Raw genomic sequence first — 17,380 nt, 5'->3', positions numbered from 1 at the left:
CGGTTGAGCGCGCTCACAAACACACACAGACACACATGCATGCAAAAAGAACAACAATATAACAAAGCGCTCGTGAAGCCTTGCGTCAAGTTTTCTCTTCGGCGTGGCGCAAGCGTATTCCCCTTCCTGTCCCTTTCCACTGCCCTCTTTTCTACTCCTCTCATCTTTTGCCGAGTGGTGTCTTTGGGTCCGCCTAGCGCCAAGCGGCCACAACGCGGTCAACAGGTCTGCCGCTTCTTGCATACTCGCTCTCTCTCGCTCGGCGCGTCAAGGTTCTTTGTGCAACCGGCAACCAAGAAGGCGCTGTGTTCTACGCGCCTGTGCCGCGAATCGAATGCACGCGGCCGGCGCGCTCCACAAGCGTGCGCTGGCATTCTTTGCACAGCTGCGTCCGCTGACATCGCCAATAAGCTTTTGACCTATCGCAAGAAGAAACAAGGAACGCCCCTAACGCATCCTTCGCGTCGGCAAGAGAGAACACAGCGGGTCGCATCAGCAGAATGTGACGCTACTGTGTAGGAAGCCCCATTCCTATCGCTTCTATGGCCGCGCTCTCAGCGATGTCCGATGACGCAACCTTGAGCATGCAACGTGGTCAAGCCGGACAGCAGTTACGCGACTCGAAGCTCCGAAGGTGAGCTCTAACAGAGCTCGCTTGCACCTTTGAACGTGTGAATCAGGTCAGTGTCGCCTTCCTCGGAATGGCTCAACGGGGCTCCGAGTCGGCGGACGTCGCGAGGCGGCTTGGTTTGACGGACCGCTGCTGGGGTGTGCCCTTCGCCGTGGCGTCGTCTGCCTTCTTGCTGGTCATGGTGAGCTCCTGCTACGGCTACCTGGCTGTGCTGTTCATGGAGAAGTACGCCATCAACCACGAACAGGTCTACCGGATCTCCAGCGCTCTGGTCATCGCTCACAGCGCGGCAGGTGAGGCATTGGTTTGGTTTGGTTTATGGGGTTTAACGTCCCAAAGCGACTGAGGCTATGAGAGACGCCGTAGTGAAGGGCTCCGGAAATTTCGACCACCTGGGGTTCTTTAACGTGCACTGACATCGCACAGTACACAGGCCTCTAGAATTTCTCCTCCAAAGAAATTCCAGCCGCCGCGGCCGGGATCGAACCCGCGCCTTTCGGGTCAGCAGCCGAGCACCATAACCGCTGAGCCACCGCGGCGCCGCAGGTGAGGCATTGTGTGAGGAGTGGCGCGCAGCACTGTATCTATTAAGGTGGCAGTGTGGGCTTGTGTTAACACATGTCAAACAAAAATAGTGCAGGGGTATAACAGGGGCAAGCAAGGACACACGCGGACGCTAACTTCTAACAGTTTATTGCGAACCGCAGAGCGGTAAATATACACGACGTGGCTATACATTGCGCAGGCGCAGGAGGACAAACAATTTTAAGTTTCTCAGATAATCTAGTTCCTTTTGAGATAGTCGAACAGATGGTTTCGCGATGCACAAGCCTCCTAAGTTGTCTGTGATCGCTTCTGCTTAAATGATTTCTCAGGTAAGTTTGCTACGTTCTCGGTGACGACATTGCATGCTTCATAGATATGCACACAATCTTCACAGTTTCTGCAGTTTACATCAAGATAACCACCTCTTTTTTCTTTTACATTGTAACGATGCTCTCGAAGACGTTCGTTCAGGCACCTTCCATTCTGACCTTTATATTTCTTTCCGCATGTCTTTGGAATGCTGTACACAATTTATTCAATACATTCAACGAACTTGGTTACAGGCTTCGTGGTACACGCACCCTTTTTCGCAGGTCCAGGTGTTGTCAGCATGCAGAGTTTCTGAAGCTTTTCAGGAGCTGAAAAACTGATTTGGCATTGGCCCGTTGAACAACCTTTTGCAAGCGATGGAACAAGCCATGAATGTATGGAATAACTGACCTTTTTGCTTATTTGCTGAAAGAGGAGGTGGCACATCTAGAGGGGAACAGACCTTCTTCAGAAGGTATTCGGCAATACTTGCAACGACATGCATATGAAAACCGGCGCTAGTTAGCCTCCCTACTTGTTCAGCAAAACGTGCTGATATTAGCTGAGGACAGGACTTTATGGCATCAGAGAGGCATAACTTTGCAATTCCCCTCTTGACAAGTTTGGAGTGCGCAGAATCATATGGGACCAGTGGCTATTGGCGCATGGCTGATATTTCCTGTAAATCTGATTGTAGTAGAATAAATTATTAATATCAAGAAACCGGATACTGGCTCCTGATGGCAACTCATGAGTAATGACTAAAGGCGAGCAGCCTGTGCATACGAAGTTTAGTGTGTTAGTGGCAAGTGATCCGAAGGAACCAGAATCACAGCCAAGGAAGATTCAATAGTCGTCAGCATATCTAAAAACTTTTGTTACTTTTAATTCAGCAAGGTGGCTGCAAAGTGCTGTGTAATGTTCGGCCAAGTATAAATCGCTAAACATGGGGGCAATGCAAGACCCTATACTTATCCCCTTTTTCTGCACATATGGCGACCCGTCCCAATGAATAAAAGTGGACTTGAGATTATAGCGCCCGGCGACGCTATAAAGCGCGGGCGCTGAGATCGGCGTTACCAGCGCGCGCTAGAGGAAAATAAAGATGGACAGCGCGTGCTCGGGGCGCACGCCCGGCACGGGCTGTTCGGAACTAGAAGCCTGCCACGCTGGTCATCTTGCTATGGTGCTCCGCTGCGACCCCGCAAATCTTCAAACCGGTCGACGTACCCGGTGCATTCTGGAAGGGAATGACTCCAAGCTTGTCAATACATTTTAAACATAAGAAAGCAAATCAGCTTGGGATACAAGTAATAAAACAAATCCTTAATATCTATAGAGAAATCTCATAAACCCTGGAGCGGTGGAGACTTTACATAAGTTATGATAGTATTGGAGTCCTTGACAAGTAAGGGATCGTCGGTAGGCAACAGGCTGAGCTTTTCTTGAAGGAAAAGAGCAATGCACCAGGTACTGTCGCGGGCTCCAAACTTTGCCGTGGACAAGAACAGGACTGCGCCGGAACTCCTGTCGCTTGTACAACAACTGTCTCGCCGTGCCTCTGCAGAGGATTCCTCATGCTGTGTTTCCGAAGGTGGGGACGCCTTGATCCATGGAACAGCCCCAGCGTTGCTTCGATTTTGAAGGACCACTAACTTTGTGGGCTGCCTACAGACAAAGAGGGCGGTTTTGCTGTCATGTCCCACGGGCTGTTCAATGCAAAATCCCTGAAAGCAGTCGCTAATGGTTTCGAACCTCAACGAAAACGGTCTATTTCTCAGCTGAAAACTAAAGCCAAAGGGCTTTGTAACAGGCTGCAGGTCCAAAGAGGTCATAGAATCATACAAAGAGGGCATAGAATCGTGCAAACGGCATCACGCTGACATCTTTTTTAGTGCTAAAACGCACAAGGTGGACGTTCCTTTCAAGGCAATTGTCTCTGAGAGTGACTAGTGGAAGAGTGCATTGCTCTTTGCCTTCAAGAAAAGCTCAGCCTGTCGCAAGTCGATGATCCCTTCATTGTCAAGGACTCCAATCAAGTTTTGATGTATTGATTTCGCGAAATAAAATGATGGTGATGATAAAAAATGCTGTCATAATTTATGCAGACTACACCGCTCCAGGGTTTAACAGATTTATCTATAGATATTAAGAATTTGTTTTAGACATTGTCGCAAGCTAATTTGCTTTCTTGTGTTCAAACCTGCATTTACAAGTTTGGAGTCATTCCCTTCCAGAACGCATCGGGTACGTCTAGCAGTGGCATTAAGTCTTTATCTCAAGTCCACTTTCATTCATTGGGACGGGTCGCCATATCTGCAGAAAAAGGGGATAAGTATAGGGCCTTGCATTGCCCCGTGCTTAGCGATCTATGCTTGGCCGAACTTGACAGAGCGCTTTGCAGCCACCTTGCTGACTTAAAAGTAAGAAAAGTTCTTAGATACATTGGCGACTATTTAATCTTCGTTTACTGTGATTCTGGTTCCTTCAAATCACTTGCCACTAACACACTAAATTTCGTACGCACAGGCTTCTCGCCTTTAGTCATTGCTCATGAGTTGCCATCAGGAGACAGTATCCGGTTTCTTGATATCAATCATTTATTATAGGACGATCAGATTTACAGGAAATACCAGACATGCGCCAAAAGCCACTGCTCTCATATGATTCTGCGCACTCCAAACTTGTCAAGAGGGGAATTTCAAAATAATGCCTCTGTAATGCCATAAAAAAGTGCTGTCCTCAGCTAGTAGCAGAATGATTTGCTGAACAAGTACGGAGGCTAAGTAGCGACGGGTTTCATATACATGTAGTTGCAAGTATTGCCGAAAACCTTCTGAAGAAGGACTGTTCCCCTCTAGATGTCCCACCTCCTCTTTCAGCAAATAAGTAAAAAGGTGCATTATTCCATACATTCATGGCTTATTCCATCACTTGCAAAAGGTTGTTCAACGGGCCAAAGTCGAAATTAGTTTTTCAGCTCCTGAAAAGCTTCAGAAACTCTGGAAGTTAACAACACCTGGACCTGCGAAAAATGGTGCGTGTACCACGAAGCCTGTAACCAAGTTCGTTGAATGTACTGGAACAATTGTGTACAGCATACCAATGACATGCGGAAAGAAATATATAGGTCAGAGTGGAGGGTGCCTGAACGAACGGCTTCGCGAGTAATGTAAAAGAAAAAAGAGGTGCTTTTCTTGATGTACACTGCAGAACCTGTGAAGATTGTGCACCTATCTATGAAGCATGCAATGTCATCACCAAGAACCCTGAAAAAATTACACGTGAAATCTTTGAAGCAGAAGCAATAGATAGCTTAGGTGTCTTCTGCATCGCGAAACCATCTGTTGGACTATCTTCAAAGCAACTAGATCATGTGAGAAACTAAAAAAATTGTTTTTACTCCTTCGCCTGCGCAATGTAGCACCACGTCGTCCTTATTTACCGTTCTGGAGCTCACAATAAACTGTTGAAAGTTAGCGCTCATCTGTGTCCTTGCTTCTCCGTGTTCGGCCCCTGCGCTATTTTTGTTTGAACACTGTATCACAGTATGAAAGGGTGTTTAAAGAAGGAAACATAAAACACCTTAGTGCCGGTGCGCAGAAACTTTTTAACGTTTTTACAATTTTTTTCTATAAAGAAAGACGGAAAATGCTGATGTAACAAAATGAACTGACTGGAAGACCACCGCGGAAGGAAATATGGACTAATCGTTATTTCTTTCCCCGTTATCAATAACGTCAACTTTGTTTGTGATTCAAAAACGTGGTTGCTTGTCTGCTGAATATAGTTTTTTGTGTTAGGTCGATTATTTCAGTTATCTCTTTGACTGTTACTTGCGTTACTGCCATGAATTCTTTCTTCGTTTCACATCGAACTAAATCTAAATAATTATTTCCTGCATGATTCCAATGAATTGCTATATTCATCTGGAAATACGTAGATCGCATATTACTTTCCTTTTGCTCAGACAGCTTTTTCATGAGCTGTGAAGTTTCTTTCAGACAGTAAGGAGGTCATTCTGGTAGAATTTGAACCGTGAAAAATCTCTAACAAAACTTACTCCAGAACTCCATGAATTCAACTGTAGATACAGTCGTGTCCTCCTTTTGTACAGAATTATTTTTTGTTGTCTGGCCATTGACGTTGTTTCGCCGTTTCGTGTGGTCCCTCTCTCGAATTTGAGCTCGTTGAGTAATCTTTCTCAGAGCACGGCAGACAGAAGGAAGGAAGATGTGTTTCTTGGTAACAGAAAAAAAAGTGAACAGGAATGGATGGAAAACCTCAGTCCAATAGCTATATTTTGGACAAAAGATGGGCTCCCCCTCAACCCCTCTTCACTTTGTTTTGTGTCCATCAGAGCAACGCACTTCTTTCCAAGACTAGCGTATTATACGAAGCGAAGTTTCTTAAAATCTGTTCTGAAGTCTTGAAATCTCGAAACGAAAAAAAAATTCATTCTACACTCTTCTATTAACAATTTTCGTACGGCTTGTTTGAAAGCGTTACACCTAAGTTGATTGTCTTCCACATTGAAAGCGTTACACTTAAGTCGATTGTCTTCCCCGAACATTGAGAAAAATCACAACGAAAACAGCGTGAACTTCGCAAAGGACGCAGAAAGGGGAGACGAGACACAGGCGCTGTGTCTCCCCTTTCTGCGTCCTTTGCGAAGTTTCCGCTGTTTTCGTTATGATGGAAAACCAACTAGCTCGTGATGCAATCGAGAAAAATGATGTGGTGGGTTGTTGTTTTCGCCTTTTCGCATGATGCATTGCAAAAAAAAAAAAAGAACAGCCGGTCTTGGCGCCTCACGTCCGCTCCGGATTGCCTGCGTCAGCAGCCGCTCGCTCCTCACTATGCAGGACACAAGTAAAGCGACTCAGTATTTCTTCACGCGGCATTTCCCGTCACTTGTTTCCAGTCAGAATGCATTTAAGGACGCTTGCGCTGCTTCTCACGGAGAGCGTATGGCAGTGCATGAAAGGCTGTTTGTGAATGAAAAGAAGACAACCCGCTTCATACAAGGGCTAAAATTTGAAAGCCAGAAAAAGAAGTCCTTTTCACAGTGGTCCCCCACGTCTCTTGTGCTGCCATCAATCGCAAAATAATTCTGAGTTTATATAATAAGCGCAGCTTCAGCGTGCTGATAAGAGATGTCACTCGACAGCTTCCACTGTGTAGCACGGAGCCACAGATTCCGGCCTGCATGGTATGCTTACATTAAAGGAGCTCGTCAAATACACGCTATCGCCTCTGAGAATGCCTGGAAAAATTTGGGAGGCAATTTGCTTTAGTGGAATCAACCGTGGTAGAATGCAGCCGTACGAGCCGCCATTGTGGGTCAGTGTTTAGGATGCTCTGCTGCAAACCCGAAGGACGCGAGTTCGATCCCTGCCGCGGCGATCGCATCTCGATGGAAGCGAAATGCTGCACTTCCGTGTACAGCACGGTGTCAATGCACGTTAAAGAACCCCAGGTAGTCGAAATTATACGGAGTGCTTCACTACGCCGTGCTTCACTAGCTTGAGTCGCATTGGGACGTGAAGCCCCATAAAACCAAATCAAAGTAGCGCTACACATGATGCACTAAGGCGGCAGTGAGTGACCCATGACAGTGGGCTGAATGCTGCACATGTTCTTAAACACCAATACATTCTATAAAGGTTCAGTGGATCACTTACGACATTCCAACCACAATGTTTATTACAAATAAAATGAATTGTTGAAGCTAATGCCTAGTTCTTCAAGGCACTAATACGACGTCTTAATTTATGCCGTGTCTTTCCCCTGTGTGGAGTAGCAGGCCAGGGCCATGTTACCACCGGCCGACCTCTCCATCTTTTCCTCATTAAAAATTCCTTTCTCTCTCTTCTTATGCCGTGTCTAAGGGGAGTGGCGACCTATTATTTTCTCTTTACAGCATTTTTTCTTTATATTTTGTTTAAAATGACATAAATTTAAATAATTTATAAACTGCTCCTGATTAGCGATCATAGCTGAGCTTCCTTAGACGTCACCGAGCACCCCACCCAACCATCGACTGCCTCTATCCACCCCACCTCCGGTAACCTTCACCCTCGAGGACCCACCAACCCAACCTTAACCCATGCAGAGGTTAATGGAAAACGCCTTTGAAAAGCCATGCCCCCATCAATCCACATCTAGCTTTCAGGAACAACTCGCGAGGTTCCTCGGAGCAGGGTACCCTAAAGATTTCGTGGGTTCAGTCGCCCAAAACCTCCTGATAAAGAAGCTCTGGAAATAACGTGACACCACAGAAGAAACGAGGAGCAAAGTGGCTGTCATTCCATACGTCCATTGTCTCGCGCACATTCTCAAGAAAACAGGGAAAAAGGCAAACGTTCGCGTGGTGTTCTCAGCTCCAGAGAAACTCAGTGTGTTATGCAAAAGATCCCTGCCCTCCGCACATCGTTCCCAAAAGCAGCCGGTTACCATCCGTCACAGGAAAAGATTTGTTAAATGTACTGAGGGCATTGTGTACAATATTCCGCTCTCTTGTGGCAAGCAGTATATTGGGCAATCTAGTAGGTGCCTGAACGATAGGCTTCAGGAGCACAATAACAACATGAAGACATATACCGGCAGCAATCTAGCTTTGCACTGCAAAGATTGCTAGTGCGTGCTTTTTTAGGATAACTGCTCAGTTGTTGCTAGGAGTAGAGATAAGCTAACTCGCGAAAATGTGGAAGCTGCACAGATTGCTGCCTTACAAGATAACTGCGTTAATACCGCGTCCATTTCCTTGTCTAAACGAGAGCTGGCCTTTTTGGGTTGAAAACATCCGTGATCTCCATTTTTTATCGCATCTTTTTTTTCGTTTTATTTTTTCTCTTTGCTCAGAGCATGCGCTACTTTTGCTCAGGTTCCGTTCACTTGGTTGGTTTTGGCTTTCTTCGTCAGTCGGAAGTTAGCGTTTGTGTTGTTGGTGTGTGTTCTCTCCCCTTTTTTCCCGTTGTCCTGGTTTTTCGCTACTCTTATGTTATGGATCAATACCGACTTGCCCAAATTTCCACCCTGGTGAATCGTATGCAGGATGTATGTACAAAGCTTTGACTCGACCACAAAACAGCCACTGGCCTCCACCTTTTGTGGAAGGCCGACCTGGACAAGCGAATTCCGACCCGAGGCTCCAACCCAGACTTTCCCTAAGCCACGAATCCTCACAATCATTCAGCCATGAGGTATACTGTGGTGACCTTTGTTTGTTGAGTTGGCATCGTGCGTGGCTTCATCACTGTGTCAATCATTCCGCGAACCAGCTACCCCTGATCACTCCTAGAGCGCTGGCGGTAAGCTCCTAAATTTTTTTTCTCTTCCCCCACACAGGCCTCCTTGTGAGCCAGCTGCAACGCAAGCTGTCCGTATATCAGATCAGCCTCTTGGGAGGCTTCCTGGCTTCTGCCGGTCTCGTCGCGTCGGCCTTTGCGCCCAGCGTGGGCTGGATGACCTTTACGTTCGGCGTGGTTTATGGTAAGTTGAAACGAGCAAGGTGTGTTGCTGGGCGAGTTGGTTGGGGTACATCTTGAGAACAAACAGCGCTTTCAGACAAAGGACCAGAACAAGGACACACAACTGCGCTGACTAACAACTTTTATTTGGGAAGGGAGCCTATCCGCACCTTTTATACAGAACTGGAGGGAGTGAAGCGCACGCGCAAAGATCAGAAAAGTGGGAGCACGGAAAGTGCCAACACATAGACCAACTATTCTTATCGTCACTGATAACCAATAACACAGCAAAAAACAAGCGAGAAAAAAACAGGGGAGGCAAAGGCAGGGAGCGTTAAGAAACAATTCTAAAAAATCTAAAAGATCCTGAAGAAGCCAACAATTTCGTTTAGCCGTGTTGGTTGTTGGCTTCTTCAGGATCTTTTAGATTTTTTAGAATTTTTTCTTAACGCTCCCTGCCTTTGTCTCCCCTGTTTTTTTATCGCTTGTTTTTTGCTGTGTTATTGGTTATCAGTGACGATAAGAATAGTTGGTCTATGTGTTGGCACTTTCCGTGCTCCCACTTTCCTGATTTTTGCGCGTGCGCTTCACTCCCTCCAGTTCTGTATAAAAGGTGCGAATCGGCTCCCTTCCCAAATAAAAGTTGTTAGCGCAGTTGTGTGTCCTTCCTGTTCTGGTCCTTTGTCTGCAAGCGCTGTTTGTTCTCAAGAAGTTGAAACGGGCACTTTGTGGCGAGTTATCCTTGCGAAGGCACTAGACAGCTAATCGACAAGAAAACTAGGCATCAAACACAAAGTGTCGGCGTGACAAAACTCGCGATTGGTCAAAACGATGTGACGCCATCAGAAACGGGAAAGGGCAACCAGTTATATTCAGTACTAGCATTTACAACTTCAGCAACTGAAAAGAAAACAGTAAAATTAGGATATCGTTGCAAGAAAGTGTGTATAGAATTGGAATAGAATTGAAATAAAATCGCAATTGTCGTAAGATCTTTATGTGCCCCCGGTAATTTTTCGCCGTCATTCTTTCGAATTTTCCGCATGCCTTAGCATTCAGGATAACGAATGCGTACTCCGCGTCACCTTCCATCAATGGATCTGTCGGTGAACGTATAAACCGTGACGTCAGCTTTTGAAAAGCTGTGACGCCGCTTGCCACTATAGGCTGTGTAGTTTTTTCGGTTATGTAATGTTTCTTTGGCCTTTACAGAAATTTTATAGATGTATTTCTGCCGTCTTACGATTACTGTGTTGAAATTACTCTCGCTGAATTGTGGGCTATGCCCCCCCACCCACTGCATCAATCTATCAGAATGTCTACGTGCGTCGGTAGCGCTCCTGCTTCGATGAGTACATTGTATTGCCGCGTCGAAATGGCGGCTATCACGTAAATTATGGCGCATTTTATTCCTCCATTTCACAGGAACTGGTATCGGAACAGCCCTGCTGGGACTTTTGCTCTACTTGCTGATTTACTTTGACGAGTACAGAGGCACTGCAACTGCCATCATGTGGATATTCAGGGCAACTTCTGGAATGGCGGCCCTGCCGCTTTTGTGGAAGCTCACAGAGACTTTCGGAGTGCAAGGCTGTCTCCTTATTGCCGGAGGGCTGGTGATGCACGTCCTGCCAGTCATCATGCTCATCAAGTGCCCTCGACCTTGCTGTGTGCGCTTCTTTAAATCAGGTCCCCAAGGTGCTGATGCTGCTACTACCATGAACAAGGAGAGTGTTGAAAGCGGTGGCAAAGATGCGGCACTGTCTTGTTCGCAGCAACAGCAGCAGCCACCATCAACTAGTCCCGAGAACCAACTCGAAACTTCTACTCCTTCCAAGAACCGCATAACTGAAATCGCTCTAGCGAGCTTCAAGTCGCTGCCGTTCTACGTAATGGTGCTTTACTCGGTCGTCACCGAGTACGTGTTCGTGACGTTCTCGATAACCGTCGTAGCTTACGCCGTCGACAAGGGTTGGAAACTCCAAAATGGAAACCAGCTCGTGATCTACAACGCTATGGGACTCCTGGCCGGACGAGTGGCCGCACCCTTTGCCACGGACAAAATTCGGTTCAGCCGCTGTCCCGTGGCTGTGGCGAGCATGACGGCTGCAGCTGGGTTCTTCCTGCTTCTTCCTATGATGACGACGTTCGCTGGCCTCGCCGTCCTCGCCTTTTTGATGGGCGTGGTCATGGGCTACATCCTGTGCATCAAGACCGTGCTGATGGGGGACTACATGGTCGTGGAAGGAGTTAGTTTCTGCTGTGGTGTGGCTGGTATACTAGCCATCCCGGTGTGGCTCGCCGGACCTTCAATAATTGGTGAGCCCCATATCATGCCTCCCTCGTTCCCGTTTAATAAGAAGTGACGGGTGAGTTAACGTGCGTGATGTTTTCATTGCTTTTCAGGCTTCTTCCGAGACACGAGAGGCTCGTATGATCTACTCTACGTGACGTTCTCGGCGTTGAGCATTTTCGTGGCGCTGCTTTTGCTGGTGCTTGCTTGCTGGGATGCATCTAGGAGAAGACGTCAGCGCCACGATTCCCACCGCGGTGTCGAAGCGACTGAAATGCAGACCGCGCATAAACCTAAACTTACTTCTATTCCTCCAAAAGACTACAGACTTTAACAGCTAAAAAAGATTCTAGAACAAAACGACAATGCTCTCAATGCTCGCACTACGCTGTGAAGGCGGTGCAGAAGATTATGTAGCGGAATGAGCTTAGTGCTCTAGTCGTGATGTGCATAACGAAATATTCTGCTAACCGTGTTTCTAATCACGCTTCGGTTTATTTTATTTACATTTTGCGCGCTAAGTGCAAAATGACTAGTCAAAGACTGAACACTTCTTCAGCGTTATTCGTCCTTTGCGTGTTTCAGATCATTATAGATGGCTATCAGGCTGCGCGATTACTGGGCACTTGCTGCCGCCTCAATATCCCCAAAGTTTTTGGAGCTTGTGGAAGGGCCATCTTTGCGTTGTTCGCGATGAAGGCCTTTGCTCGCTTTTTCGAGGAGGCAGGCCTCATTCATGTCTTGTGAATTACTTTTGAGTGTGCCTGTTTGTGTGTCCTGTGCGAGTGCCCTATGTGATGGCGTGATAAATCATGCCTGCTCTCAGTACCAAGCAGATCTCGTCAAAGAAGGCGAAACAATTTGCCTGTCTTTTAACCAATAAAGGAGCGAGGACAGAAATGTTGAGGCCTGTTTATGGAAAGCGGTAAACGCATGTGCCTGGAAGTAACTGCTTTTTTTCTTAGACTTCACTCACATGCACAGGATAGTCACAAAATACGGTCGCTGTAATCGCGCACAAATAACCCCTTTTGACTGCAGATTATTAGCATTAGGCCTAGAGTGAAATGCCTATGTTGAAATTAGGGGGTAACAGTTCAGTGCCCCAAATAAGCAGCTTTCAAGAGGATGGATCCGCGCATCTATGTACCGCATCAGTTTTGGCCCAAAGTGGCAGCCCTGCTCACTTTAGTGAAGGCAGCTCTCTAAACTGCGCCATTTCTCTGCAAAGATATGTACAGCAGGTGTTTATTTAGTGCTGAAAAAAAAATCGTCATGCCTGCTTCAGCTCATCCACTGAATAAACAATTTTCCTTCTCTTGCTCCCTTTGAGAATATTCCACAGCTGCTCTTTCGTTGTATCACCGATGAATCTGGAACCTCCCTTGGCTTTAAAAGCAACCTCCTTTTCCTCCTTCTTTGTGTCGTCTTGTGGCGCTTTTATTCTTGCCAGCTATGAACCAACATGCCCCGGAGAGTGTTTTACTAAAAGCAACCGATGTTGATCAACTAGAGCAGGCAAAAAGCAAGTTTCTGAAGTCCCCTGTAAAGAATTGAGGAGAAACATGTAAAAACAGACACAGCGCTGCTTCTTCTCGTATTGTCCCGTTTATCGCGCTGTAGATATGAAATATCGTCACCAACTTGCCCAACAACTTACCTTGCAGAATTGATGAAAGCTGCTGCTACGTTTCGTCTGCGTCTAAAGATTGCCTAACTAAGAGCATTCGAGTTCCTTGGTGCCGCAGAGCAAAGCATCTGGCACTAATTTTATCGAGCCAACTGCAGTTGAAGATTTGCTCTCATCTGAACACTGCTGGTGGCAGAAATAAAGCTGTTCCAGCGATCGATGATGCCGTGGGGAGAGCTCTTCCAAAACCCCTGGCGTGGCGCCGGACATTGCAGCAGCTATGTGACTTGCACCGCAGCCACTGCTTCAGATGAGAGTGACTGTTCAGACAGCCAGGGTCGTGGCTGCAGTTGCCAATTGGCGGCAGTGCACCGCTTGCCTTTAAAAATGGCTGCGGCTTAGCTCAGCTGACCCTGGTTATGCAAACGAAAGCCACGCTTGCATAACCAGCGTGAATTCACGCTGTGGCCCATTGCTGCAGTGCTGCGTGTCTGTCGCAACGTTGTCAGCGCTAACGCATGCAGCCCACATCTTTGTCACCAACGCCACGTACCTCAAAGCGCGAATTAGGCGTCCACTGGCCCAGTGAGGAAGTTATGCGCCCTTCCTTTCCTCAACATTAAAGGAGTCTAGAACGTTGTCAACGCCAGAGAGCCCAATGAATTCCGACGGCCTACAGCTTCAGTGCCGCGTTTCTGCCAAAACGTAGTAAACGCGAACGCATGCAGCGCACATCTGCAAGTACCGCCACGTAGCTTAAAGCGCGACAGAAAGTGTCCAGGATCCCAGGGGAGAGATGCGCGTTTCCTGTGCTCTCAAAGCTGCCGCTCTTCATCTGTTTCGGCTGCCCATTTAGCACGTTTAGGCTCCCTAGAAAGGCCAGGAAGAAGTTGGTAATACCACTGTTACCGAAGAACATGCATCCTGAACACAATGCAGTTAGGAGAGAAATGAAATTGGCAGAGGCTCAGCTTGGTTAAGCCCGGAAATTGCGAAAGCAACTTCATCCGTTTCTTCAGCCCGCATCCGCCGTGTCTACCGCCGCTCTGCGTAGACGGCTGTTGTTTTTGCACCTGAGAGAAGGATGAATAGCTCGCTGCTGTCTCTTACGCGCATTGCAACGAGCTTCCCTAGCGGTGGGTAGCATCGTCGCGAAGCAATGTTAAGCCGCTGGTGGTTGGCACAGCTACTGCTTACTAGCGACGTGAGGTGAGCCTAATCTCCGGCGTAACGCCACAATTGCGCTCCTAGCGGAGAGCGCAGGAGTCAGGCGCCGGTGAAGGCACCGCCGCTTCCTCCGACGGCGCGAGATCGTCGCCCAGCTCTTCGCCGTGACGTCACAACATCTGTTGCGCTCCTAGCGGAGAGCGCGGCGGTTAGGCGCCAGTGAAGGCACCGCTGCTTTCTCCGACGGCGCGAGATGGTCGCCCAGCTCTTCGGCGTTACGTCACGCATGACGTCACACGGGGTTCATGGCACCGCCGCGTCACGGCAAAGGCTTGAAAGTGCAAGCGGTATTGCTTTCGCAATAAAAACAGTGGAGGCCATTGGCCGACGCTACAACATACAGCACAAACTGGTGGCGTACACCGACGCGGCATGCGGCCGTGACCGTAAGGCGGTCGCCGAGGCAGTGAGCGGGCAAGGGGAAGCGGTTACGGCCGCAACGATCACAACCAGAGCGGCCGAAGAGGCGGAAGAAGTTACAATAGCGCTGGCTTGCGTGAGCACGGAAGCAACATTCCTAATCAGCGATAGCAAAAATGCCATCCTAAATTTCAGCAAGGGCATGATTTCGCCCTCTGCGGTGAGAATTTTATCACAATTCAGCACTGCGAGAGTAGTCAGGTTAGTCTGGACGCCGGTACATGCCTCCATCCCTGGCAACGAGGCGGCACACCAGCCAGCACGAGGTATTTACCGCCGGATTGGTTCGGGACCCCTCGACAAGGTAGCGGAGAGTGCATGGGAAAATTCGGAGAGATTGCACAACACAAAAAACTAGAGCGCAGGCTGGCGCCACCGCCAGACGCGCCATTAGATAATAAACAGGCGATAGCTTAGAGGTGACTCGAAACCTATGCATATCCGAATCCAGTTCTTGTGAACGCAATGCTCCCCGAACTAAGGTCGGCTCAGTGTCAACACTGCGGTGAGAGGGGGTCTCTCGACCCCATTGTCTGGAAATGCTCTTTTCCCACGGGAGGAGCACTAAATATCGATAGTGAAGTAGCCTGGGAAGCCCTGCTGCAGAGTTCGGACCCCGAGACCCAGCGGAAACTCTTTCGACTGGCTGAGGAGGCCACCGAGGAACACATTCCGGCCAGCAACCAAGGCGGTGTCTCCCCCTGACATCCTCGGCCTGCGGCCGTGGGTGTTGGGGTGCGCAACTTGTCTGTTGGACATTAAACTTTTGTACTCTCTATCTCTCCCTATCTGTTGACAAGCCCCTCGCATGGTCGGCTGTCGACCGTATGATAAGACTCCGCCCGACTCTGCCACTTTACGGCGCGATTTCACGTGAGTCATTGGATAGGCAACGCACAGCGGCAGTGGCGAAGCGAGCGGCTGCAGCTGCTGTGAATCACGTGGTACGTCACATGGTTAAAACGGATGCTTGGGCGAGTTGAAGAACAGCGCGACCTTGGACCAGGACTGAAGGAAGACACATAGACGGGCGCTGACTTGCAACTCAAATTTTTATTGCTTGGACCACAAAAATAAATAGGTGGACACCAAACAATAAAAGGAAACAAGATACATATTCAATCATGATACTCAAAGAGCCAATCCCTATATCCCCAAGCAACCACAGATATCCGTTGGACGTACGAGCTAGATCCGAACGTCCTTTGCCGAGATCGGACGTCCATCGGACGTACGAACACAATCCGATTTCGGATATCCGTATTCGTGCATCCGCTGGACATACGGACAGTGTCCACTTTTGTATATCCGCATGAGAGACGAGGTGGACGTCCGAAGGATGTAAGGTCGAGTATTTTCCCAGGCCATGAGTATGGACGTTTTTTATTTCACAGAAAATTCGAGTCTTTCGTGTATGTATACTGTTTTATTTGCATCAGTTGGAGGGTTTGACGCGAAGACGTTTGTAAATTGGTACGATTCCACTCCTACCTGCAGTGCAAGAGCCGCCAACGAGCTAAATTTATCTAAGAGGAGAAGCAGGTGTTGCAGAATTTTGCAAGAACTCAATGACTAGTTTTATATTTATAAAACTTCTCCAAATTAGAGGAGTTGCGCGACATGTCCACTGTTTTGCTAGCTAAACTTGCCATTGAAACCATTCGTAAGCATCAAAACCAATGATCAAAACTCCCGTGCATTCTACTATCACCATCATCATAGATGTCAGTTCGCGGTCAGACCAATCCAATCCATCAGTACGGCTCCGTAGCGCTGTTGTTGATATGTCGCGTAGTGTTGTCGCGCAGATCTTTATAGCTCTGTTATTATAAAATGTGGCTTTGTTCGGTCTGTGGACGAAAGTTGTATGTAACTTAAGCAATTCGAAAGATGCGGGAAGCGCCTGAAGCTCTTCTGGAACACCGGAATCCCGTACTGCGTCGACCTTGGTGTAAAGAAGGCTTAGTGCACATGTGATTGCCTACGAAGGTATGTATCCAGTACACTTCTTGGAACTTTGCTTCTAGGACAATGCAGCATGCTCATATAACATTCGTTCACAGGACAGTGGGAGCAGTAAGCGCGAGGAGATGGCTTCCCCAAGTGTGTGCTGTTCTCACACTTTCGGGAGCCTACATCACACAGCTGCGGCAGCCCTCAACTCGCGCGACTAATTCCCACTCCTCTTCAAAGTTGTGGGACGGAGTGTTTTCGCATCTTGTTAATTTTTAAGGCATCGCTATGTTCACTGTGCCTATATAAAGAGTGACAACGCGCGAAAGGCAGACCATAGGAAGCACGTGAGGTCGCAGTGGTTCGCAACGGAAGCTTTGCGGTTTTCTGTGCACAGTCGCGTACAGTGCTGCGCAGGTTAGTGCCCTAAGGCCCATGAAAATAAATAAAGAACAGATACATTGTCAAATATGGTGTGGAAAAGTGAGAGCTGTTATTGCCTTATACTTATTGAGGTGTTTGTTAAAGTGCATTGTCTGTTATACTTGCAGCATTAAACACTTCTATTAATTGGTTCCAATGTTTTTACTTTGGCTGCTGCATTGTGCCATTTGTTTCACATGGCTGATGCTTGCCGCGTTCTTTTTTATTTCAGAAATCATGTGGGTGGGAAGATTACGGATGTGTCCCAAGCTTGCCACATTTGAAGAGTCACATTTGAGAAATTTTCCGAATGTAACCCATTGCTCTGCTGATGTATCATGAACCACAATAAAATATGCGTGCTATGCATCAAATTGTTTTTGGTTTTATTGCATTGCGCGGAGTGAAAAAAGCACGCATGCACCATATATGCAAATATTCGAGAAAGATCCGCCAATGGACGTACTCAACTGGAC

General features: G+C 47.7%; 1 protein-coding gene across 1 annotated transcript; it reads left to right on the top strand.

Moving 5' to 3' along the window:
* Positions 1 to 231: 231 nt before the first annotated feature.
* On the top strand, positions 232 to 12,925 carry LOC149337089 (monocarboxylate transporter 1-like). The gene is made up of 4 exons (XM_089553310.1): positions 232 to 924; positions 8,837 to 8,980; positions 10,384 to 11,277; positions 11,365 to 12,925. The coding sequence occupies exons 1-4, from the start codon at positions 702 to 704 to the stop codon at positions 11,583 to 11,585; spliced, it is 1,482 nt and encodes a 493-aa protein (XP_089409436.1). The 5' UTR covers positions 232 to 701; the 3' UTR covers positions 11,586 to 12,925.
* Positions 12,926 to 17,380: the final 4,455 nt, after the last annotated feature.

This window comes from Amblyomma mixtum, chromosome 7, assembly GCF_055824585.1.
Source record: "Amblyomma mixtum isolate Tamu chromosome 7, ASM5582458v1, whole genome shotgun sequence".
Lineage (NCBI taxonomy): Eukaryota > Metazoa > Arthropoda > Arachnida > Ixodida > Ixodidae > Amblyomma > Amblyomma mixtum.
Note: the sequence above shows the minus strand (reverse complement) of the source record. Positions and strands in the feature narration are given on the sequence as shown.